This window comes from Procambarus clarkii, chromosome 15, assembly GCF_040958095.1.
Source record: "Procambarus clarkii isolate CNS0578487 chromosome 15, FALCON_Pclarkii_2.0, whole genome shotgun sequence".
In the NCBI taxonomy this organism is placed as follows: domain Eukaryota; kingdom Metazoa; phylum Arthropoda; class Malacostraca; order Decapoda; family Cambaridae; genus Procambarus; species Procambarus clarkii.
The window spans coordinates 740,973-767,311 of record NC_091164.1 but is presented as its reverse complement, the minus strand read 5'-3'; the positions used below and the strand labels follow the sequence as shown (position 1 = coordinate 767,311).

The 26,339-nt window shown below is 40.9% G+C and overlaps 3 protein-coding genes across 3 annotated transcripts in view; 2 read left to right on the top strand and 1 right to left on the bottom strand.

The window, feature by feature from the left end:
* Positions 1-24,683, bottom strand: part of LOC138364868 (uncharacterized) — a 26,503-nt gene extending 1,820 nt beyond the window's left edge. Inside the window, exons 1-2 of the mRNA XM_069324861.1 lie at positions 24,551-24,683; positions 35-450 (exon numbers count right to left, since the gene is read on the bottom strand). Coding sequence (XP_069180962.1) covers positions 35-438 — 404 coding nt within the window. The 5' untranslated portion in view covers positions 439-450; positions 24,551-24,683. The remainder of the gene's footprint in view (positions 1-34; positions 451-24,550) is intronic.
* Positions 11,670-14,856, top strand: LOC123759128 (uncharacterized). Its single transcript, XM_045743999.2, has 2 exons — positions 11,670-12,408; positions 13,119-14,856. Exons 1-2 carry the CDS (start codon positions 12,014-12,016, stop codon positions 14,356-14,358), a joined length of 1,635 nt encoding a protein of 544 aa, XP_045599955.2. The 5' UTR covers positions 11,670-12,013; the 3' UTR covers positions 14,359-14,856.
* Positions 24,161-26,302, top strand: LOC123759129 (uncharacterized). Its single transcript, XM_045744000.2, has 2 exons — positions 24,161-24,731; positions 25,033-26,302. Exons 1-2 carry the CDS (start codon positions 24,289-24,291, stop codon positions 26,270-26,272), a joined length of 1,683 nt encoding a protein of 560 aa, XP_045599956.1. The 5' UTR covers positions 24,161-24,288; the 3' UTR covers positions 26,273-26,302.
* The last annotated feature ends 37 nt before the right edge of the window (positions 26,303-26,339 follow it).

The following is a 26,339-nucleotide window of genomic DNA, read 5'->3' as shown; positions in this document are numbered from 1 at the left end:
AATAAAAAAATAAAATAGTGCACAAAGTACTCACTGGGCAACGATGGTGAGTGCCTGCCTGACATCTTCTGGAAGGATGGGTCGTGTAGAGGAGACCCATAGTCCTTGTATAGTGTTGAGGGTGCCATGGTCACCCCCCAGAGCCATGAACGTCTCCATGTACCCAAGACGCCGCACCCACTCTCCAGGACACGCTATCGAACGAGCTGGAGAATTCGACATAGTCACAAATCGATTCCCCTCGACTCCAGAGTTCATCAATGTAAATTCTTGTCCTTTCGACTCTTCTATGAATTTCAGCATCGACTCAGGACTCTCAATTTCTTCTGCAGATGTCTTTGAGAACATTTCAGTCTCATTCGGTATTTTGTCGGACACATCGGACTCTTCTTCCTCTTGTTCGTTCTGAGACTTCTGATCTGCATATCCAGCCATCATTTTCCCTGTCGACTGAAGTAGATGTTAGTATATATATAACAGAATTGTATTTGTGCTGTCGACAGAATTGTATTTATGCTGCTTTTTCAGCTATGTTTTCATTTCTTGTTTTCATTTTACTCTTTATCATCAATTAGTATTAAGCTATAGTCATTTAAGTTTTTCATGCCTGAAACGCTTTGCGTAATAGTGGCTTTAGGCATTGTATGTACTAGCTCTATCTATAAGTCCACCAATCTTTGTAAAAAATTTCATGTATGTATGTACCTTACCTAAATAAACATTTATTTATTTATTTATTTATTAATATATATATATATATATATATATATATATATATATATATATATATATATATATGTATATATATATATATATATATATTATATATTATATATATATATATATATATATATATATATATATATATATATATATATATATATATATATATATATATATATATATATATATATATATAATATGTGAACAAGCCTGAATGGTCCCCAGGCATATATGCAACTGAAAACTCACACCCCCAGAAGTGACTCAAACCCATACTGCCAGGAGTACTTTGCAACTGGTGTACAGGACGCCTTAACCACTCGACCATCACGACTGGACAAAAGATGATGGTAGCCGAGGCTATTTCCCCATCATCCCACCGGCACTCTGATGGTAATCTTGGGCATAGTATTTTATCAATATGTCTGGTCGTGATGGTCGAGTGGTTAAGGTGTCCTGTACACCAGTTGCAAAGTGCTCCTGGCAGTATGGGTTTGAGTCACTTCTGGGGTGTGAGTTTTCAGTTGTATATATATATATATATATATATATATATATATATATATATATATATATATATATATATATATATATATATATGTATATGTATATATATATATATATATATATATATATATATATATATATATATATATATATATATATATTTGCGTAGAATGTAAAATCTCCAAAACAAAATTAATTATTCTGTACACCCCTCGTGTACAGAGTACCATAGCTACTAGATCATCATCGGTCTAGTGGACAAATGTGCTACTCACAGGACGGCAGGGACCTGCTACTCACAGGACGGCAGGGACCTGCTACTCACAGGACGGCAGGGACCTGCTACTCACAGGACGGCAGGGACCTGCTACTCACAGGACGGCAGGGACCTGCTACTCACAGGACAACAGAGACCTGCTACTCACAGGACAACAGAGACCTGCTACTCACAGGACGGCAGAGACCTGCTACTCACAGGACGGCAGGGACCTGCTACTCACATGACGGCAGAGACCTGCTACTCACAGGACGGCAGGAACCTGCTACCCACAGGACGGCAGGGACCTGCTACCCACAGGATGAGAGGGACCTGCTACCCACAGGACGGCAGGGACCTGCTACCCACAGGACGAAAGGGACCTGCTACCCACAGGACGAGAGGGACCTGCTACCCACAGGACGAGAGGGACCTGCTACCCACAGGACGAGAGGGACCTGCTACCCACAGGATGAGAGGGACCTGCTACCCACAGGATGAGAGGGACCTGCTACCCACAGGATGAGAGGGACCTGCTACCCACAGGACGGCAGGGACCTGCTACCCACAGGACGAGAGGGACCTGCTACCCACAGGACGAGAGGGACCAGCTACCCCACATAAGATTAAACTCTGCCCTAGTAACTGAATTAACAACAACTTACTCTTGCCAAAGACCTTTCACTCGCGTCACTTCCTGCTGCTGCTGCTAGAGACGCACTGACCCGTCCCTCTCACCGCTGTCCCGAGATGACCTGACCTCCTAGTCAGGTCACCCGCACCTCCCAGCTGCTTCAGATTATATTGTTGTTGTTGTTGTTTTAGATTCAGCTACTTAGAACAAAAGTTCCAAAGTAGCACGGGCTATGGTGAGCCCGTAGAGGACTTATACCTAGCACAGGAGCGGGGCTGTAACTCATCAGATTATTACATAATCCCTAATTCATATGTCAGTTCTGCTTCGGCCGATTTGCTACAGAATATATAGTTTCAAATTCACATATTTTGCATTGTCGTCGTTTGTAGTTTAATCTCAGTTTAAAGTAGTTGAATAAATTTGAAGGTTAAATACTATTATCTTCCTGTTACCTTGAGGTTACCTTGAGGTGCTTTCGAGGCTTAGCGTCCCCGCGGCCCGGTCGTCGACCAGGCCTCCTGTTTGCTGGACTGATCAACCAGGCTGTTGGACGCGGCTGCTCGCAGCCTGACGTATGAGTCACAGCCTGGGGCCTGCAGGGGCCTGCAGGGGCCACAGCCACTGTCATGCCATTAAAACTCTTATAATTTATTTATTTATTTATGCATTTAGATTTTATATACAAGAAGGTAGAGTGGACCAGGACCCCCACACCTGCCCTGCCATAACCAGTGTATTCCAGAGTATGAAGTTAGTTGCACATCTTGACCCACAAGGAATTATTACGCTCTTATAGATAAACGAGCAGCTAAATCAGTTATGTCATAATTTTGATGATACGAAAATCGGGAGAGAGATAAACACGGATAAAGACTCACTATCACTTCAAGACGATCTAAATAAGGTTTTGAAATGGTCAAAAGATTGGCAGATGCAGTTTAATGCAGACAAATGTAGGGGTTTAAGGTTAGGTAATGATGATAGTTAGTTACAAGATACGAGCTAGATGGTGTTGAGATTGGGAAGTCGGATAGCGAAAGGGATCTGGGAGTTACGATTAGTAAGAATTTAAAACCAAAAAAATCGATGCATAAATGTTCGTAATAAGGTAAATAGGACACTGGGATTTATTTCTCGCAGCGTTAGTAACAAGACACCTGGTGTTATTCTTCAGCTATATCTTGCTCTTGTTAGGCCCCATTAAGATTATGCAGCTCAGTTTTGGTCGCCATACTATAGAATAGATATAAATTTACCAAAACACGTCCAGCGTAGGTGAGGAAACCCCACCTCCATTTAAAACTGTGACCCAAATATCCCAGTAACAATGTTATCGTGAATAATCAAACTCAATTACGGGTTCACTATAGCCTGTGCTACATGGACATTTCGTTTTGAGTAGCTAAATCAAAAACAACGTCGAGCATACATGTCATTCCTTTCATAGAAGTGTCTCCAGTTATCAATTAATGATGTTACATTTAATTTACAATGTTTCTCTAGTCGGCAATGGACACCAACTGCTCTCTACAACCATTTATTTCTACCTCCCTTTCTTGGAATAATGACCACATATGATCGGGATTCTTCCCTTGCTTCAAACTAATTCTATGGCTCTCTTAAACCTCTGTATCAGTTCCTCACTCCTAACTCATCCTACATCATTTCCACCGGCACTGATACATCTAATGGGGTTGTTCCCATTTCCAGCCATAATATCATTCATGTTGTTTACGAGGAAAGATCTGGGTAAATACTGGTTTGGTGATTAATGATTGATAAAGATTAAGCCACCCAAGAGGTGGCACGGGCATGAATAGCCCGTAAGTGGTGGCCCTTTTGAGCCATTACCAGTATCAAGAGCTGATACTGGAGATCTGTGGAAGTGCGACTGCACCCTGCGTGACGGGAGATGTCTCCCGGATCAAATGGTGACCAAATGGTGCCTTGGTTTGGTAATAGGGTTGTTAATTTGTAGAACCCATTGCCGCGTAACATAATAAAAGTAGGATCCCTTTATTGGTTCAAGCGTAGGTTAGACATCTTCTTGAGGTTATCTTGAGATGATTTCCGGGCTTTTTTTTTTTAAGTGTCCCCGCGGCCCAGTCCTCGACCAGGCCTCCACCCCCAGGAAGCAGCCCGTGACAGCTGACTAACACCCAGGTACCTATTTTACTGTTAGGTAACAGGGGCATAGGGTGAAAGAAACTCTGCCCATTGTTTCTCGCCGGTACCTGGGATCGAACCCGGGACCACAGGATCACAAGTCCAGCGTGCTGTCCGCTCGGCCGACCGGCTCCCTCCGACATACAGTATATATGAATGAGATTGGGTGGATATAAATAGGAGCTGCCTTGTATGGGCCAATAGGCCTTCTGCAGTTACCTTCATTTTTATGTTCTTTTGCCAAAGCGATGCTATGATTAAGGTAATGAGACTGGAACTGAACTTACAGAGTATTGGGGATAGAGTTTCCGAGAGAAACACAGTAGCTTCAGTGATTAGCCTAACGAGAGGGGGGGGCGGAATTAATGAATTAATCCCTTCAGCTCAAGAAGTTGGAATAAATTAAAGTTTAGTTTAAGGTACAACAAGAGAGGATAATTTAGAACTATATTTTATAATGTTGCAAAATATGTCTTTTAAGAATGTATTTTAATGACCTAAAACACAATTAACACAACCATGGGGATAGAACGTAACGCCGAGGGCGATAGTGGTCTCCTACTAAAGAAAAGAGTATATACGATAGAGTAGAATGAAAAGAGGGAAAAAAGCTAAACAGACCCGGGCCCAAACAAGGCAGCTCCCTCGAGGGTAGAAATAGCCTAAGCTACTGTAATCCTTTTGAGGTGTACTTCTCTTTCTCAATAAACTTACTTGAACTTGGTAGCTTACACGGATATATCCACCACAACTCACCACTCACAAGTCTATCCCACGCTTGAAACAATCAAGTTGAAAGCAATGTATGATAATATTATTAAAGAAATATCTAAATTCAGTACTTTACCAATGGCTCGGTAACCAAGAACAGGAAGGCTGGACGTAATTAAGTCGTAATTAGGGAGTACACTGACATCAACATCGGATAGATATGCTGTATATGTCAAACCTACACTTGAAACAATTTATCGATCCCGCATATATTAAGTAAACCGGTAATTTGCTCCCTAAATCAACAACCTTGTTTCCAAGCCAGTATTTACCCAGATCTTTCCTAAAACTAAACTTATTCAATTTAACACACTGCATTCTATAGACGCTGTCATGACCTGTCAAAGTAGGAGAAACAAATTTATTTGTTGTTTATATTATATATAAATGATTTAGATTCAGGTTTGAGTAGCAACATTTGCAAATTTGCCGATGATACGAAAATCGGTAGGGAAATTAATTCGGAGGAGGACTCACTATCACTTCAAGTTGATCTAGATAGGGTTTTGAAATGGTCAAAGGATTGGCAGATGAACATAAGAACATAAGAACATAAGAACAAAGGTAACTGCAGAAGGCCTATTGGCCCATACGAGGCAGCTCCTATTCTATAACCACCCAATCCCACTCATATACTTGTCCAACCCATGCTTGAAACAATCGAGGGACCCCACCTCCACAATGTTACGCGGCAATTGGTTCCACAAATCAACAACCCTGTTACTGAACCAGTATTTACCCAAGTCTTTCCTAAATCTAAACTTATCCAATTTATACCCATTGTTTCGTGTTCTGTCCTGTGTTGATACTTTTAATACCCTATTAATATCCCCCCGGTTATGTCCATTCATCCACTTGTAAACCTCTATCATGTCACCCCTAACTCTTCGCCTTTCCAGTGAATGCAACTTAAGCTTTGTTAATCTTTCTTCATATGAAAGATTTCTAATTTGGGGAATTAACTTAGTCATCCTACGCTGGACACGTTCAAGTGAATTTATATCCATTCTATAATATGGCGACCAAAACTGAACTGCATAATCTAAATGGGGCCTAACTAGAGCAAGATATAGCTTGAGAACCACACCAGGTGTCTTGTTACTAACGCTGCGATTAATAAATCCAAGTGTCCGATTTGCCTTATTACGAACATTTATGCATTGATCCTTTTGTTTTAAATTCTTACTAATCATAACTCCCAGATCCCTTTCGCAATCCGACTTCGCAATCACAACACCATCCAGCTCGTATCTTGTAACTCTATCATCATTACCTAACCTCAGAACTTTACATTTATCAGCATTAAACTGCATCTGCCAATCCTTTGACCATTTCAAAACCCTATCTAGATCAACTTGAAGTGATAGTGAGTCCTCCTCCGAATTAATTTCCCTACCGATTTTCGTATCATCGGCAAATTTGCAAATGTTGCTACTCAAACCTGAATCTAAATCATTTATATATATTATAAACAACAGAGGTCCCAGGACAGAGCCTTGAGGCACTCCACTTACAACATTTTCCCACTCTGACTTGATTCCATTTATACTAACTCTCTGTTTCCTTTGGTATAGCCATGCCCTAATCCAGCTTAATATAGCACCCCCAATACCATGAGACTCTATCTTTTTAATCAGTCTTTCATGTGGCACTGTATCAAAAGCTTTGCTAAAGTCAAGGTATACAACATCGCAATCCTTACCACTATCAACTGCCTCAACAATGCTAGAATAAAAAGATAACAAATTTGTTAAACATGAACGGCCATTTATAAAACCATGTTGCGACTCAATTATTAATTTATGTTTTTCAAGATGAAGACGAATTTTATTTGCTATTATAGATTCGAGTAACTTTCCCACAATAGACGTTAGGCTAATTGGTCGATAGTTAGACGCAAGTGATCTATCTCCTTTCTTAAAAACTGGTATCACATTAGCAACTTTCCAAAACTCTGGCACTCTGCCTGACTCTATTGATTTATTAAATATGGCTGACAGCGGGTCACAAAGCTCCTCCCCGCATTCTTTAAGCACCCTGGCAAACACTTCATCCGGCCCTGGGGATTTGTTTGGTTTGAGTTTTACTATTTGTTTAAGAACATCCTCCCTGGTAACTGTTAAACTCGTCAACCTGTCCTCGTCCCCACCCACATAGACTTGTTCGGCTGAAGGCATATTGTTAAGTTCCTCTTTAGTAAATACAGATACAAAATATTTATTAAAAATACTACTCATCTCTTCATCACTATCTGTTATTTGACCTGTCTCAGTTTTTAATGGACCTATCCTTTCCCTAGTCTTAGTACGATATAACTGAAAAAACCCTTTAGGATTTGTCTTTGCTTGCCCTGCTATGCGAACTTCATAGTTTCTTTTTGCTTTCCTTATCTCTTTTTTAACATTTCTAACCAGTTGTACGAATTCCTGTTCTAAAGTGACCTCCCCATTTTTAATCCTTTTGTACCAAGCTCTCTTTTTACCTATAAGGTTCTTCAAATTCTTTGTTATCCACTTTGGGTCATTAGTATTCGATCTATTCAATTTGTATGGTATACTACGTTCCTGTGCTTTGTTTAGAATATTCTTAAATAAGTTATATATTGAATCCACATCGAAATCCTCATTTAAGTCACCTATCGCTGGGTTCATGTCTCGCTCCAAGACCGGCCCACACCCCATACCCAAGACTTTCCAATCAATTTGACCCAAAAAATTTCTTAGGCTATTAAAATCAGCTTTTCGAAAATCTGGCACTTTAACAGAATTTTCTCCTACTGGTCTATTCCATTCTATGCTAAATCTGATTTCTTTGTGATCACTGCTCCCTAGCTCACTCCCTATTTCGATGTCATTAATTTGCGTTTCCCTGTTAGTTAACACTAAATCTAAAATATTATTTTCCCGTGTTGGTTCCTTAATGTGTTGCGTAAGAAAGCAATCGTCAATTAATTCTAGAAAATCTTCCGCTTCACTATTCCCTGTTTTGTTCAACCAGTTTATTCCGCTAAAATTAAAGTCACCCATGACATAAATACTGTTAGATCTAGATGCTCTAGATATTTCATCCCATAGATGCTTTGCTTCCATTCTGTCTAAATTTGGTGGCCTATATATTACTCCTATTATAATATTATTAGCTTTTTCGTTTAATTCAATCCAAATAGTTTCTGTGCAGTTTAATTCAATCTGTTTAATTTTCAAAAAGTTTAATTTTCTGTTTCGTTTAATTCAATCCAAATAGATGCAGTTTAATGCTGATAAATGTAAAGTTCTGAGGTTAGGTAATGATGATAGAGTTACAAGATACGAGCTAGATGGTGTTGAGATTGCGAAGTCGGATTGCGAAAGGGATCTGGGAGTTATGATTAGTAAGAATTTAAAACAAAAGGATCAATGCATAAATGTTCGTAATAAGGCAAATCGGACACTTGGATTTATTAATCGCAGCGTTAGTAACAAGACACCTGGTGTGGTTCTCAAGCTATATCTTGCTCTAGTTAGGCCCCATTTAGATTATGCAGTTCAGTTTTGGTCGCCATATTATAGAATGGATATAAATTCACTTGAACGTGTCCAGCGTAGGATGACTAAGTTAATTCCCCAAATTAGAAATCTTTCATATGAAGAAAGATTAACAAAGCTTAAGTTGCATTCACTGGAAAGGCGAAGAGTTAGGGGTGACATGATAGAGGTTTACAAGTGGATGAATGGACATAACCGGGGGGATATTAATAGGGTATTAAAAGTATCAACACAGGACAGAACACGAAACAATGGATATAAATTGGATAAGTTTAGATTTAGGAAAGACTTGGGTAAATACTGGTTCAGTAACAGGGTTGTTGATTTGTGGAACCAATTGCCGCGTAACATTGTGGAGGTGGGGTCCCTCGATTGTTTCAAGCACGGGTTGGACAAGTATATGAGTGGGATTGGGTGGTTATAGAATAGGAGCTGCCTCGTATGGGCCAATAGGCCTTTTGCAGTTACCTTTGTTCTTATAAGAACATAAGAACATAAGAACAAAGGTAACTGCAGAAGGCCTATTGGCCCATACGAGGCAGCTCCTATTCTATAACCACCCAATCCCACTCATATACTTGTCCAACCCGCGCTTGAAACAATCGAGGGACCCCACCTCCACCACGTTACGCGGCAATTGGTTCCACAAATCTACAACCCTGTTACTGAACCAGTATTTACCCAAGTCTTTCCTAAATCTAAACTTATCCAATTTATACCCATTGTTTCGTGTTCTGTCCTGTGTTGATACTTTTAATACCCTATTAATATCCCCCTTGTTATGTCCATTCACCCACTTGTAAACCTCTATCATGTCGCCCCTAACTCTTCGCCTTTCCAGTGAATGCAACTTAAGCTTTGTTAATCTTTCTTCATATGAAAGATTTCTAATTTGGGGAATTAACTTAGTCATCCTACGCTGGACACGTTCAAGTGAATTTATATCCATTCTATAATATGGCGACCAAAACTGAACTGCATAATCTAAATGGGGCCTAACTAGAGCAAGATATAGCTTGAGAACCACACCAGGTGTCTTGTTACTAACGCTGCGATTAATAAATCCAAGTGTCCGATTTGCCTTATTACGAACATTTATGCATTGATCCTTTTGTTTTAAATTCTTACTAATCATAACTCCCAGATCCCTTTCGCAATCCGACTTCGCAATCACAACACCATCTAGCTCGTATCTTGTAACTCTATCATCATTACCTAACCTCAGAACTTTACATTTATCAGCATTAAACTGCATCTGCCAATCCTTTCACCATTTCAAAACCTTATCTAGATCAACTTGAAGTGATAGTGAGTCCTCCTCCGAATTAATTTCCCTACCGATTTTCGTATCATCGGCAAATTTGCAAATGTTGCTACTCAAACCTGAATCTAAATCATTTATATATATTATAAACAACAGAGGTCCCAGGACAGAGCCTTGAGGCACTCCACTTACAACATTTTCCCACTCTGACTTGATTCCATTTATACTAACTCTCTGTTTCCTTTGGTATAGCCATGCCCTAATCCAGCTTAATATAGCACCCCCAATACCATGAGACTCTATTTTTTTAATCAGTCTTTCATATGGCACTGTATCAAAAGCTTTGCTAAAGTCAAGGTATACAACATCGCAATCCTTACCACTATCAACTGCCTCAACAATGCTAGAATAAAAAGATAACAAATTATAACAAATAACAAATTATTAAATTATGTTCTTATGTTCTTAGTTATTTATTTATATACAAGAAGGTACATTTGGTTGTTTGAATAAATAACAGTGTTCTTACATTCTTGCAAAACCACTAATACTCATAGCTTTTCAGGCAGTAAATATACATGTGTATATAAATATATATGTCTAGATGCATGTATGTATGTATACATCAAGGTGTAAGCTGGTCAGAAGTGCATTTCACCTTTATAAACTCACATTAATCACATTATGCATATAAGAACATACCTCGAACACTGTTTATGTAGGACATATGTAAATCTTTGAATCTATGTATGTAGGTTAAATTAGCATTTAAAGAGCACAACAATCACCTTCTGTAGTTGATTGATCAATACATCACTGAACAATGTGTTTAACAGATCTCTAAACCTTGTCCAGAGAGGAAAGACGAAAATGTATATATCTTGGTTAGCATTGTAAATGAATGGGTACATATGTGGTCGAAAATAATAATATTATTAAACAATCTGACAGTACGGTCCTGGTGTCTGTTAAATGAATAAAATGAATGTATTATTAGGCTCCCCAGGATGCAACCCAACAATAAGCTGACTAACTCCTGTGTACCTATTTACTATTCAGTAAACAGGGACATTAGATGATAGGATTGATGATTGATAAAGATTAAGCCACCCAAAAGGTGGTACGGACATGAATAGCCCGTAAGTGGTGGTCCTTTTTGAGCCATTACCAGTATCAAGAGCTGATACTGGAGATCTGTGGAGGTGCGACTGCACCCTGCGTGACGGGAGATGTCTCCCGTGAGATGATAGGAAACGTGCCCAACCTTTTCTGTCCCGGCCGGGATTCGAACCTGGAATGCCCGATCGCGACTGTCTAGATTTATTTAGGGAACAGGGCGTCGGGAACAGACTCGACCGTACCACCGCGGTCACGCACTTAATTACTATTGTCTAGATACTAGGCTTTAAACTGATGGATATATATATATGGACATAGCAAAATGTTTTAAATTCTGCGGCTTTGATATATGAATTAGGGATTATGTTATAGTGGGAAGCAGTTGGGACTTGGGAGGTGTGGTGACCCTTACCCAACCCAACTAGGAGGTCAAATCATCTTGGGACAGCGGTGAGAGGGACGGGTCAGTGCGTTTCTGGCAGCAGCAGCAGGAAGTGACGCGAGTGAAGGGTCTTTGGCAAGAGTAAGTTGTTGTTAATTCAGTTACTAGGGCAGAGTTTAATCTTATGTGGGTAGCAGGTCCCTGCCGTCCTGTGGGTAGCAGGTCCCTGCCGTCCTGTGAGTAGCAGGTCCCTGCCCTCCTGTGAGTGGTACCAATTTTCAAGAAAGAAAATAAACTTCTTGCGCTTAACTATTGGGCAGTTAGCTTAACGTCTATCGTGGGAAAATTGCTTGAATTGATAACTGCAAAAGCCGTCCGTCTTCATCTTGATCAATAACATAGATTAATAAATGATTTACATCATGGTTTTACTGAGGGCCGTTCAAGTTTGACACATTTGCTATCATTCTACTTCAGTATAATTCTAGTTGATAGTGGAAAGGTTAGTGACGTTGTGTACCTTGACTTTAGCAAAGCATTTGATACAGTGCCACATGAAAGATTGATTAATTAGATAGAGGTTCACGGTATTTCATGTTTCTTTTCACGTGAAAACAAGTTTAGATTTAGGAAAGAATACTTGTTCGGTAACAGGGTTGTTGATATGTGGAACCAATCACCGCGTAACATAATAGAAGTAGGATCCCTTGATTGTTTCAGTGTAGGTTCGATATATATATTAGTTTCTGTGTATATAAATAGGACCTTCCACATATGGGCCAATAGGCCTGCTGCAGTTTCCTTGATACTTATGTTCTTAATAAAATCTGGTACAGACGCGGATGAATGTGTAAGCATGTGGAAGAAGTCTTCTGCAGCTCCTACGAGGGAGATACTAGTCAACCCTGGAGAGTGGGTGCGGCCCCTAGGCTACCAGGAGACGTTCATGGCTGTAGGAGGTGACTACGGCACCCTCAACACTGTACAAGGACTGTGGCTCTCCTCCGCACAACCCATCCTCCCAGAGGAGGTTTGGAAGGCAATCTCCATCGTTGCTCAGTAAGTACCAAATGCATTTTTAGAAGTTATTTTTCACTTTGGGCACCGATTACACCCTAACTTCTGTGCTTAGGTCTCAAATATCGTCGTCTATTTCATTTGTGTATATGTATGTGTACGTATATTACATAAGAACATAAGAATCAAGGTAACTGCAGAAGGCCTATTGTCCCATACGAGGCAGCTCCATCCAATCTCATTCATATATTTGCCTAACCTACGCTTGAAACAATCAAGGGCTCCTACTTCTATTATGATACGCGGTAATTGGTTACACAAATCGACAACTCTGTTACCGAACCAGCAGTTACTTAGGTCTTTCCTAAATCTAAACCTATCTATGGCTTTTGCCATTATCCAATGAAGCAACTTTCCCATAATAGGCGTTAACAGGGTTGTTGAATTGTGGAACCAATTATTGCATAACATAATATAAGTCGGATCCCTTGATTGTTTCAAGCGTAGATTATACATATATATAAATGAGACTGAGTGGATAGAAATAGGAGCTGCCTAGTATGGGTCAAAAGGTCTTCTGGAGTTACCTTCATTCTTATGTTCTTACAGAATGCGATGTATAATTTTTGCAAGGACATGTTTAAGGGTGTGAGAGTACATGTAAAAGGGGTTATATAACTCATTATATATATTTCAGCTATCAATATGTATGAAACTGTGCATGTTTTGATATATCCTTTACTTTGCCACAGCCGAACACACGTGCTACAGCTGCGTGTGGAGTGGCGGGGTCGCCAGCCATGGTTCCGCAGAATTAAACGCCTCATAATACCTTTCAAAGTGGAACGTGATGACGTCATGTTTGTTTATTACAAGACCCTTTGGATGCCTTACGAAATGTCCCGCGGGCCACTGTGGAGGGCGCGGCTGGTGCCCCTTCCTCCACGGTCTCCTGGTCGCTACGAAGCCGTCCTGGTGATCGCTGCTCATCACTGCATCACGGACGGTGTCACCAACATGGTGTTGTGCAGGGAGACGCTGCAGGTGCTCAACGCCATCATGAGCGGCCGTCAGCCCACTGTGACCTCCCGACTGGTCATATCAAACATCGCCGAGGACCAAGTTACCGTTCAAGACAGGTTGTTTGTCCTGAAGAATTTTTGTTGCAAACTTTATGGCTTATTGATGAAAAACTATAGTACAAAATTTTACTTTAACGGGGCTTTTCAGCAGCCGGCGACAAAGCAGGCAATAACAAAAGTTCTGCACAAGGAGTACACTGTGGAGACATCGCGGCTGCTCTTGTTAAGGTGTAAAGAAGCCGGAGTTACGGTCCACTCGTGTGTCGTAGCGGCGGCAAACTTGGCTCTCTTACGTGTCGCCCAGAAACAGTCGTCGAGGGATATTGATGAAGCGCTTATCAGAGTAATGAACTGCATCAACATGCGTCATTACTATCCTCGAGCGTGCAAGGAGTCTCCTGGCTGCCACATCTCTCTGGACGAACAGGAACGCCTCATCCTCAGTAGCGACGCCAGCAGTAAGGAAGACTTCTGGTGTTTGGCGTATCTCTTAAACAAGGACCTGAAGAGAAGTCTCATTGTGGACACAATTCCTATAAAAAACTATCCACTCTGCCGGTTGTCTACTCTCATGCTTCACATCAACCACAAGTTGACGCGACTAGGACGCAAGCATCGTACTGATTGTCACTTCGTCACTATGAACATGGGGAACCTCCGAGACCTGCTGCCAGGTAAATATGATGGACCTGTGGAGATCACCAACCTCTTGAGGTCCGTCTCTAGCGAGATTATGGGTCATCCATTTACTCTGAACTTCCACACCTTCCTGGAACGCTTTATGATATCTCTGGACTACTACACTACCAAAATGACGGATGAAGTGGCCGAGCTGATCTTCTCCACACTCACCAACTATATCAACAACATTGCCCACCACGGCACCGTCTTAGTGAACCCTGAAGCCTAATGTTGTGATGAACGACATGCGAGATTAAAAAAAGACTGATGCTACTTTCCGATTACATTTTTAGTGTGTGGATAGGCAGGCTGGAGGGTTACCCAGTAGACAAAATATAGAAGTTCTTGCGAGGCAGGATCAAGTATAACATTTGGGGTTTACGGCTCATGCTCGGTGATGATATGGACAATTTGTTAACTTATATAAACTATATATAAATGTAGTATTTTCCTTTGTAAATTTGTAAATTGATGTAAATATGATCTTTATATTGTATATTACTTAATAAAGAAAAATAATGACATTTAACTGTGTAGTAACAGCAATGTGAGGAGAGATTTCTGGATGATGTGAAATTAATATATGTTTATATAGTGCTTAATTTGTATATTATATTATACTGTATACAGATTTGCCCGAAACGCTATGCGTACTAGTGGCTTTAGGCATTGCATGTACTTTTTCTATCTTTAAATCTAACATTATGTAACTCAATGTATGTACCTTTACCTGAATAAAAAATCTAAATCTAAATCTGTAGTTTTAAACGTCACACGGTTTCATAATAGTGATAAAAGGTTATATATTTTTATTTTCGAAGTTAGTAGTATTACTACTAGTAAAAACAAATATTTGTTTGCAATTAGTCTGAATAGATAATAGCAAAGCCTATTTGTTTACATCTTGAAAAAACAGTTATTAATACAGGTATCATAACATGGTTTTACTACGGGCTTCCTTTTTGTGCTCAACAAATATACTCTAATATTTTTTCCAGCATATTTATAGCAGTTGAAAGAGGGAAAGAATTCTATATTTATATAGCTTGTCCCCCACCAAGCAGGACACCGTTGGTGGGGGCAAGAACCTCAAAAGTACTCAATTGGTACTCAGCTGAGACTTTAAATCTTCGCCGGAATATATGAGTAATAATCACTGGAAGAATGATTCAAAACACGTGAGTTTGTTAAGTCACCGGACCATTTGGTACGGTCAGGAGTCAGCTGCCCGGCCTAACTGTGCGGGAACTTCGTGATCGGCAGTTAGGCAGAGCATAGCCTACAGGAGGAATGTTGCTGTTTAAGATTCAGCTACTGGGAACAAAACGTTCCAAGTAGCACGGGCTATGGTGAACCCGTAGTGGACTTACCTGGCTCAGGAGCGGGGCTGTAACTTGTACAGGAGGAAGATGGCGCCACCTGTATTTTTTACTCTCTGCCTCTTTCTTCTTTATGGTCATCATAGTTTTTGCGTGTTTCTCTCCAAAACAAGAACGGGTTCGCTCTTTCCTTTCGCTTAATGTCGCGGTTCAACTAGCAGTAAATTGATAACCCTGGATACAGAGAAATCACACTTACGTGATGTATCAATGAGAACATCCGTGGGAGCCGTGATGAGGATTCGAACCTATGCGCTGGGTATTTCCAGGCATACGCCCCAGACAAATAAATTTTCTCATGGTTACATCACTGTAGTGTGTTTTCTCTGTGTATTGAAGAGGGGGCATCAGAGGTAGAACCTTCCTAGATGACAGAGCCAGAGAGCATGGGGAGGGGGTTGTGAAAACCCTGATCCGGCTTCAGTGGAAGTCTCCGCAATCATATTGGTACAGAAAGTACCGATATGTAGTGATGGACCACCAGAAAGTACCGATATGTAGTGATGGACCACCAGAAAGTACCGATATGTAGTGATGGGCCACCAGAAAGTACCAATATGTAGTAATGGACCACCAGAAAGTACCAATATGTAGTGATGGACCACCAGAAAGTACCAATATGTAGTGATGGACCACCAGAATGTACCAGTATGTAGTGATGGGCCACCAGAATGTACCAATATGTAGTGATGGACCACCAGAATGTACCAGTATGTAGTGATGGGCCACCAGAATGTAGTGATGGGCCACCAGAATGTTGACTTTTGTATTATTGATCTAAAGATATGATGTATGCAAGGTACATTATTTTGACAATTCTGACATTGGCACCATAACCTGAGTGATAACCTGAAATAACCTTGAGAGCTCTGAGCCTTTCTTTATACTGACAACAGTCTGAATACAACAGGACCATACAGTGGCACCTCAAGGCCAAGGTATTTGAATATGTATCATCAGCATAGCTTAATGATGTGCACGTTGGGTTTGCTCGATACAGAGTTTAACAGCGTGTTTATTACGGCCGGGGTTATTGTTCAAGCGGAGTTCAACCCATTCAACTGGCGTGGAGGTGGTTTAATAACCGCCTCCATGCGGCTGCGACCCACCAGTCATTGTTCATTATGTACCCTGGCCGTACTAGGTTTGCCGGCCGAGTAACAGACTTGCGTGGCCTGAATCTTTCTTCCAATGAGTCATCAAACACTACCGATGAACTTCTTAACACAGGATTATTGTCTTCCTACGGGAGGAAGTCTGGTTGACATGATAAGAGGTACCACCGGTGATTTTACTTTCACTTGCTAGGCATCTCCGTCTCAAGAGGTTCAAGGAACTTCACCAGCTTCACCATGTTGTCACCAGCTTCTCAATGAACCTCGCATCGAAGCCTAAAACTCTTCCTAGAGCCATTAAAGAATATCGAACAAATCATGATCGACTCCATTTATTAATTATTGCGCGGTCCGGGATAATACTACCTGATTACCACACAATTTGTGAACATTGTATAAAGTGCTGTTCTATCAGTCTTAAGCCTCCTCGTCTTAACAAGTATATATAAATACTGATAGCATGAAGCAGTATATAGTCTCTTCGGAGAAACATGATGCAAGGCTAAAGCAATTATCAGGATAAATCGCTAAGCCAGTAATACCACATAACGCTTGGAAGGGATACAGGGCAATAAGCTAGGATAAGACGGGAGGATTGTACCTGGATTATCAGTGATCAACAGCCGACCTGCAAGAAGCGACGCCTTCTCTGTATCGACGAGTCCCAAGTGGATAGACAAAGGATTTCCAACCATACTGCAAGAGCCAATCAGGAGAAAGGAAGTAGTCTCCACCCAAGGGGCGGTACACAAGGTGACGTGCCACAAGACCCGCAACTGACCTCCAGAATTAACCACCCTTCAACGTTCTCCAACAGTGGCGGCTGTGCCAGACACCGGTACGCATTGCAGCCCTGGAAGTACAACAGTTCTGGAAGTGCACCCATCAGTCCTGGGAGTACAACCATCAGTTCTGGAAGTATAACCATTAGTCTTAGAAATACAATCATCAGTTCTGGAAGTACAATCAACTGCTCTGAAATTACAACCAACAGTCCTGGAAATGCTACCCAGATGCCGGTACAATTTCAGGCCTGAAAATTTAAGTGTTGTCCAGACGTCAGTGCAATCATTAGTACTGAATATATAACCAGGAGTCCTGGAAGTGCTGCAAAAACGCCGGTGAAACCATCAATTCTATAAATATAACCATCAGGTCAAAAAGTACAACCATCAGTCCGGGAATTCCAACCATTAGTGCTGTGCCCAGACGTCAGTGCAACCATTAGTCTTGGGAGCATACTATCGCCCCTAGACGTACTGTCCAGAAGTTACATCACATCTCAAGTAACTGACCAGTTTCAGAGCTTGACTCGGAATCTGCTCCATCTACCAAGAACTTCGCTGATCAATGCAAGAAAACCCCACGACGGCGCAGAACGGGACCCGATTACTAAGATGTTAGAGACAAGAAGTCACCTAGAAAGTAAAGTGAAGGGAATTCGTTGAAAGAACAACAATCTTGGGTCATTGTATCTGCAAGTGATGCGTGTACTAATAAAAATGCAGATGCGAGATATGGTCTGAATGCAGATGATAACTGTTGAGGCTACTCAAGCTCTTCATAACAAGGAATGTTTGATTGCTTTAGGCAATAGTGTTGAAACAATTGTCGATCTGTCATTTTGATCCCATCTAGTGAAGAAATCATAAAGGTGGCGATGGACGATTTTTAAAGAAAAAACCTTACACAGTGATTGAACGTTTCCCCCACAAAACGCGATGTAATTAGAGAAACGAGCGAAGAATTCTGCTAAATTCTTCTGGTGTTTAAATGAAAGTGAAAGGACTTTTGTTCCTAGTATAACAGTACTTTAGAAACAGTACATTGTATAGGCAATTACGTGGAAGACAAATTACCTGTAAGCCTCTACTAGTGAAAACTGACCTAGCAGTCATCGGAGTAAACTCAGTATGTGTCAACAGTACTTGTGGTTCCTGCAGAACTTACGGAAATAATTAAAGTACACTATGTAATCTCTAAGATAATTAAGTAATAATACTTCCATGTTGTAATGACATGGTTAATATCCTTAAATATTATACTCTAAGTTAATAATACATTAGACATAATAGTACCAAAAACTAATCAAATAATCAGAAATAAAATAATTCCCTAAACGAAAGTAACAAATCTCTAAGCACGTATAACAGAACCATAAACAAATATCAGAGACTAATTAAAATGACCCTAAATTAACATATTACCAAAAACTAATAAAACCATACACCGAATAAAGCTTTGTTTGCTCGTCTCGGTGTACACATACTTGAGACTATTTTAGTAAAGTCTACTTGGAAAAACAATAAAAACTTGGTCACGGGTCAGTCAGCTAATAAGGTGACCTGAATATTCCTTCCAGGTTGTTGTTGTTGTTCGCTACTCAGAACGATAAGTTCCAGTAGCACGGGCTATGGTGAGCCCGTAACCTTCCAGGATTGCTAGGCCTTAATATTCCACCGGGGTTATTAACCCTCAATAATCTCCTGCGGTTGATAGGCTAAAGCCCAACACCAATGAAAATTTCGTATAATTTGTTTTTGATGAAGCAAAAAAACTTCAAGTTATTCTTGATTCATTATTGTAATTAATAATGTAGACGTAACCTATTTTTCTGTATATATAATGAGAGTCTACTTTAGTATTTGTCCAGGCAGGAAATATACTTCCTGCCTCGTCAAGAAGCTAATGTGGTGGCCTTAACAATCCTCCAGAAGTTGATAGGCTTTACGTTCAACACCAATCCAATTTAGAAAATAAGTTGAGAAGTCTTTGTAAAAAGCACAGATACTTCCCGTCTTCACCACATACCCTAAAGAATTACCTGTATTGAGATATTTCAATTTGATTACGATACAAATTGTTTGAATTATGTTAAAAAAAAAACCGAGTCTCGGTATATTTCCAAGGTGACAGTCCCTAAAATGGACGAATGGTTTTAGAGTGTGAAAGAAACGGTTGGGAATGTATCACTTGAGCTGAATATTAAATGAGGCTAAGGTACATTCACTCCACTCGTATGTGGCTAGCGAGTATATTAGGCTATTGAGACACATGCAAAGAGTAGAATTGTTCGTATATAACGGTCCTAGGGCAGTTGAGCAGTTGGTGCTGAGTAGCTCAGTTGGGAAACGTATATATCCCCCCCAAAGTTTGTGCCGAGCAGAAACAAATATTATTTTCTGTCCATTCCTAACGTAGCTTTACGCAAACAGACGACACTCCTTTATCACATGGACAACCCGAATAGTTTGAATTAGAACAAACGATGTACTGGGATGTTCGCTGTATGGTGTATAACAGTGATGCAATTGGTCTATCATGTACGGTTTGAGAAGTGAGACAGCTGTGAAGGGATGAGGTGAGAGATAACTGTGTAGCAATGAGAGGTGAGACAACTGTGTAGCAGTGAGAGGTGAGAGACAACTGTGTAGCAGTGAGAGGTGAGACAACTGTGTAGCAGTGAGAGACAACTGTGTAGCAGTGAGAAACAACTGTGTAGCGGTTTGAGGTGAGAGACAATTGCTTAGCAGTGAGAGGTGAGAGACAACTATGTAGCAGTGAGAGGTGAGAAACAATTGGTTAAAAGTGAGAGATGAGAGATAACTAAGTAGCAATGAGAGGTGAGAGACAATTGCTTAGCAGTGAGAAGCGAGAGACAACTGTGTAGCAATGAGAGGTGAGAGACAACTATGTAGCACTCTATCACCGAATATGTCTTGATCCAGCGATCTATTTACACAAAATTCTCCCATAAATAAACACTGTCATAATTTGATTTAATATCAAATTGTCAATGTATAGCCCTGCTTATCATGCATAGCCACATGTATAACGGCATGCTGATATGTATATCGCTTCGCTGATCCGTCTTTGCAAACTGATCATTCATTACCGATATTTCCACATTTTGCAATATAGATGTTTCGTTCTTAAGATATTCTACACAGGCGTCAGTGTTGTGATGTCACAAAACTGTCACTTTCATCGCTAGTCCCCACCAATACTGTATATTGTTTACTTGTTTACATCTGGGGGCCTGGTAGCTGAGTAGACAGCGGCTCGGGATTCGTAATCCTAGGGACCAGTGCCAGAGGTGAATGAACAAATCTGTAGAATGTAGTGTAGTGTAGTGCCAGAGGTGAATGTTCATTTGTGTACCTCCAGCCCGTGCTCATGATTTGCCACTCCGTTACAAAATGACACTGTTTTGTCTAACAAGGAACGTACGAATCGAAGCAAGGCACAAAATCCATCGAGGCCGATGCGCCGAAAACGTCAAAATTACCGTTCATTAATTCCTAACAAATACATCGTATTTTTAACGGTTTGATAGATTGCGTAACAAAAATTGACGGTCACCGAAGGATATGAGATTCCAGTTTTGAAGTTATGTAACGGGTGGGGGCTGACGTGAGCTGTATAGTCTAAAACCTGTACCAGAATTCAAAATAAGACGTGACGTCACACACCTAGTGCCCACCCATATATAAAACACAACATATAGTTTCGTCTCGTTACATTAGGTTAGGATAGATTAGGTGTGTTAATTGGCCACTCTTAATAGATTAAGAGTGGCGTTGACGTAAAGGAGTACATACTTTTCTCAGCTTCAAACGCTATGAGAGGAATGAGGTGCGCACCCCGCTGCTCAGCCCCGGTCCTCGCCCACCTCTGTCTGTCCTTATCAACCTCACTTGGGTGTCAGCGTTTTCTTAATATAACTAGCTTTTAATTCATAATATTATACCACATGTAATAGACAGAAAGGTTAATATGCCAAATATTGACTATAAGCAATGTCATATATGTACTATTTTGTGCGAGAGCGGGTTGCAGAAAGCCTGCGAGGCTTACCGGAGTCCGGGTAAGCCAGCTGTAGTGACCTTCTAGTGGGTCCAACCCACAACGGTTGAGTAACTCCTGGGGTACCCAGTTGACCTTCGCCCATATACAACTTCTTGAGGCAGTAGGTTTCTCTTTTACCCCTGCGCCGCAGTACGATCGTTAATAAGCTGAGTAAACCCTTCGTAGCTCTCCAATATCATGATTTAAACGATCACTTTCATACTGTTTCTCAATTTAACTCTTATATTCTGCTATATGACAGAGTATTATGACGCCCAGCATCTATAGACTCTACATATTGATGCTAGGAGGTAAGCAGCCGCAGCAGCTACTACCACTGCGATGAAAACAGGTTATTCAAATTGACCGTGTCCTCACCTCTGCTCAGTAAACACGCGAACAGTTGTCTTATAAGGCAGTGTGGCCCGTGTGACTTTCCTAATATCTGATGACATGGCAAGTTTCTGTCTCCTTAACCACTTACGAAACCTTTATATCTTTTATCAATCATGACAGCTTTATTTACATTAATTTAGCAGATCGCTCCGAAGCACTACGAGGTTGTTTTTATAACAATAACAACCTTGGGTTGTGAAATTCCAAAGCTCGTGAACTGTTTAATTTATGTAAACCAAGCCGCAATGATTGAGGAAAGATGTACAGGTTTCGTAAATGATTGTGTAAAATTCTGATCCAATAGGTTTGATGAATCCTGACCCAGTAAGCTTGGAATGCTAAGAACGTAAGAACAAAAGAAACTACAGCTTTAGGGAATTACCTTGATTACCTTGAAGTGCTTCCGGGGCTTAGCGTCCCCGCGGCCCGGTCGTCGACCAGGCCTCCAGGGAAAGGAGAATAATTTACGTTAGTAACACTTCAACACTGGAATGTTGTGGTCCGTGATGTCGTCATCTGTAGGCGTGAGATGACATGTTCTGTGGCCATAAGGAAGTAGATCATTATACTACAAGAGTTATATATTCAAGAAGATGAAATACTCATTGTTTCCGCCCTTGATTGAAGGGGCGTTAGTTTCCTCTCTTAACACTTCATTTGTGTACCAAACATCAAATTTTCCTAAGAATTGGAGAGGAAAATACCTTCCCTTACTGTTGGTGGTCTGACGCTCCTGGTCAGCCCATTGTTATCAAGACTCGAGTTCCCGTATTACCGATCCTTCTGCCTTCCTGGTGTCTGGAGAAGGCAGTAATAAGAGGAGGAAAACTTTACCGTGGAAGTCTTAAAATAACCAATTGTCTTTTTCTAGGGGGATGTCGCAAAAGCACCAGCCAACACATATAAAGGTAACTTCCTTTTCGCCGCAGTGAATTACGGCACACCCAGTTCCTGAGACCTTGAAACACCACTGTGGCTTCGCGAGAGGCAATCCTAGCGTTCCTGGCAGCTAAACTTTCTCTCTCTACTGAGTGCATCCACCTCCTTATGTCGGATATCCTAGCCAATAGAAGTCGATCACATGATCCATCCATGATCTCGTAGCTGATTAGAATCAGTCGGCAGGCGACTCTGGACACAGTTGATCAGGGTTGTCATGTGATCCAGCCTCATCAATATCCAGAAGGTTTGAGGAGGTGTCATTTTGTCACAAGTAGGTTTATAACACACGCCACTGAAACTTTCCCAGTTTCATTTTAGGTATGAAGAAGTGAAGGTTTCAGGCTGACTACATATTTCAAAATTGGTCAAACGTGTGTCTCTTATTTAATGAATGTGGTTGCAGCATTCTCAATGGCTGTTTGTTTGTTTACTTCACTTGTGGGTTTTCTTTGTGTGTTTGTATTTTTGTGTGTGTTTAAACGTGTTTAGTATTTGTGTCGACATCACGCTGGTAAATGTTTGTGTCGGGTTGGCAGAGTGAAGGGGAGCTAATGTGACTATGATTTGATAAGTGAACGGAGTGAAAAATAATGTGCCATCTGATATATCTATGGAGGAGTTTAGTACATTACTAAAGTGGCTGAAAGATGGGAAAGCTGCAAAGGTCCGTGAGACAAAGGAAGAAATTATTGATTGCTGTGAAGTACAAGAAATGTGGTGTGGTAATATGCTAGAACGTATGAGAAAGTAGTCATATACCAATGGGTTTGAAAAGACATATGGGTTCACCATAATTCGCGAGTAGCACTGTACACATGGTCTTATGATGCGGTGGTTGCTGCTGTGGATGACTGCTGGAGTATGCTGTGGATGACTGCTGGAGTATGCTGTGGATGACTGCTGGAGTATGCTGTGGATGACTGCTTGATTATGGTAGTGTTTGTTTAATCACTGATACTATTTATTGTAATAAGAATGCTATAATGAATGAACAAGAGACAATTATAATGTTTTATTAATATATATATATATATATATATATATATATATATATATATATATATATATATATATATATATATATATATATATATATATATATATATATATGTGTGTGTGTGTATATCACGAAAATAAACACGTGATTAAGAATGTGACAATGTCAGACCACGGAGGAAAATGAAACAGGAATTTCCTTAAGTACTTTCGTATATTAAATACATCTTCAGAAGGAATATATATATATATATATATATATATATATATATATATATATATATATATATATATATATATATATATATATATATATATATATATATTATATATATATATATTATATGCTGATAATCTTTATTCACAATAAGTGTTGCAAGCGGATAGATCAATATGTTCCATAGTTGAGTTATAAAGTATGTTTAATGAGCATTTAAAATTTGATATGTATGCTAACATTTTCTCTTGTTTCTAGGCAAGAAGATGGCTGGACCCACAGACTTCAAAATCGCGACTGCCAGCCCTCAGACCAAACCAAAGTTGAGAAAATCAGAAGCCTCGTCCAGAATATTCGATCACGGGGTGCAAGAATCTGCGATCGGTTTGACAATGTCTCATGAATGGTCGAAATGGATGGGAGTGTTATTAAAGGCATCTGAATTATTGCTGGGAAAGCTTGGAGATGAGCCAAAGAGAACAAGAACAGACCTAATTAATCCAGGTTCGAGGTTAAATGTATGCGTACCTGTGTCGAGGGAGATTGTAGCGGACCCCGGAGAGTGGGTGAGACCGTTGGGTTGCCTGGAGATGTTTATGTCTGTAGGGGGTGACTATGGCACTCTCAATACAGTACAGGGAGTGTGGCTCTCCTCTACACGACCCATCCTTCCTGAAGAGGTCAGACAGGCACTCACCATTGTTGCCCGGTGAGTCACTCACCACCTGAAACCCGTTTGTAATTATATATACATATATTGTGCACCCGTTAAAGCCTAATACACAACTGTATGTGTTTCTCACTGTCTTAAGTGCATGTCTGAGTGTGTGTTTATGTCTTCATCAATATATGTGCATAGATGTATAAGTATACATATTTGGTAATGTATTTGTTTCAGTATTATCTTGTATGTTTGTTCATATATAGTACTCGTAGGAAACCTCGTCTGTGAGTCGACGCCATGCATAGTATACCAGAATTTTTGCTAAAACTTAGTTTCCTTCCCGCAGACAAACACAAGTACTGCAGCTGTGTGTGGAGTGGCGGGGACTGTGGCCGTGGTTCCGCCGGATGAAGGTCCTCCTAGTCCCCTTCAAAGTAGACCACGGTGACGTCATGTCAGTATACTGCAAGATTCAAAGCTTGCCCTACCAAATGTCCCGCGGGCCACTGTGGAGGGCGCGGCTGGTGCCCCTTCCTCCTCGGTCCCCTGGTCGCTACGAAGCCGTCCTGGTGATCGCCGCTCATCACTGCATCACGGACGGTCTCACCAATATGCAGGTGTGCCGGGAGACCCTGCAAATACTCAACGCCATCATGAGTGGCCGTCAGCACAAGGTGTTGCCCCGTTTGGTCATACCAAGTCTTGCCGAAGAACAACTTACTTTACTAGACTGGTTGTGTGCTTTTAAGTACTTCTGCAGGAAAATTTATGGTTCTTTGTTCACAAACTATAATACAAAATTGTATTTTAATGGCGCTCTTCAGCAGCCTGCGACAAGACTGGCCATAACCAAGGTTCTGCACAAGGAGTACACTGTGGAAACAACGCGGCTGCTCTTGCTACGGTGTAAAGAAGCCAGAGTTACAGTACACTCGTGTATCGTAGCCGCAGTGAACCTGGCCCTATTAAGTGTGGCACAGAAAAACTCAACGAATCAGTTAGAAGAGGCGCTAATCAATGGGGTGAACTGCATCAACATGCGTCGTTACTATCCTCAAGAGTACAAGGAGTCTCCTGGCTGCCACATCTCTCTGGAAGAACAGGAACGCCTCATCCGCAGTAGCGACGCTAGCAGTAAGGAAAACTTCTGGTGTTTGGCGAATCGCTTAAACGGAGACTTAAGAAAGAGCCTCAACGTAGACAAAATACCCATAAAAAACTATCCACTTTACCGGCTATCCACACTAATTTTACACATAAACTACCTACTGACCAGTCTAGGACGCAAGCATCGTACTGACAGCCACTTCGTCACCACAAACATGGGAGACCTCCGAGACCTGTTGCCAGGTAAATATGATGGACCTGTGGAGATCACCAACCTCTTGAGGTCCGTCTCTAGTGAGCTGACTGGTAACCCCTTCACTGTGGTCTTCCACACCTTCCTGGAGCGCTTTATGATATCCCTGGACTACTACACTACCAAAGTGACGGATGAAGTGGCCGAGCTGTTCTTCTCGACACTCACCAACTACATCACCAACATTGCCCACCACGGCACCGTCTTAGTCACCACTGGGCAATAATGTTACGATGAACGACACAATGTGACTACGAACCGTGGACACAAAGAGCATACCAGCATCACCGTTT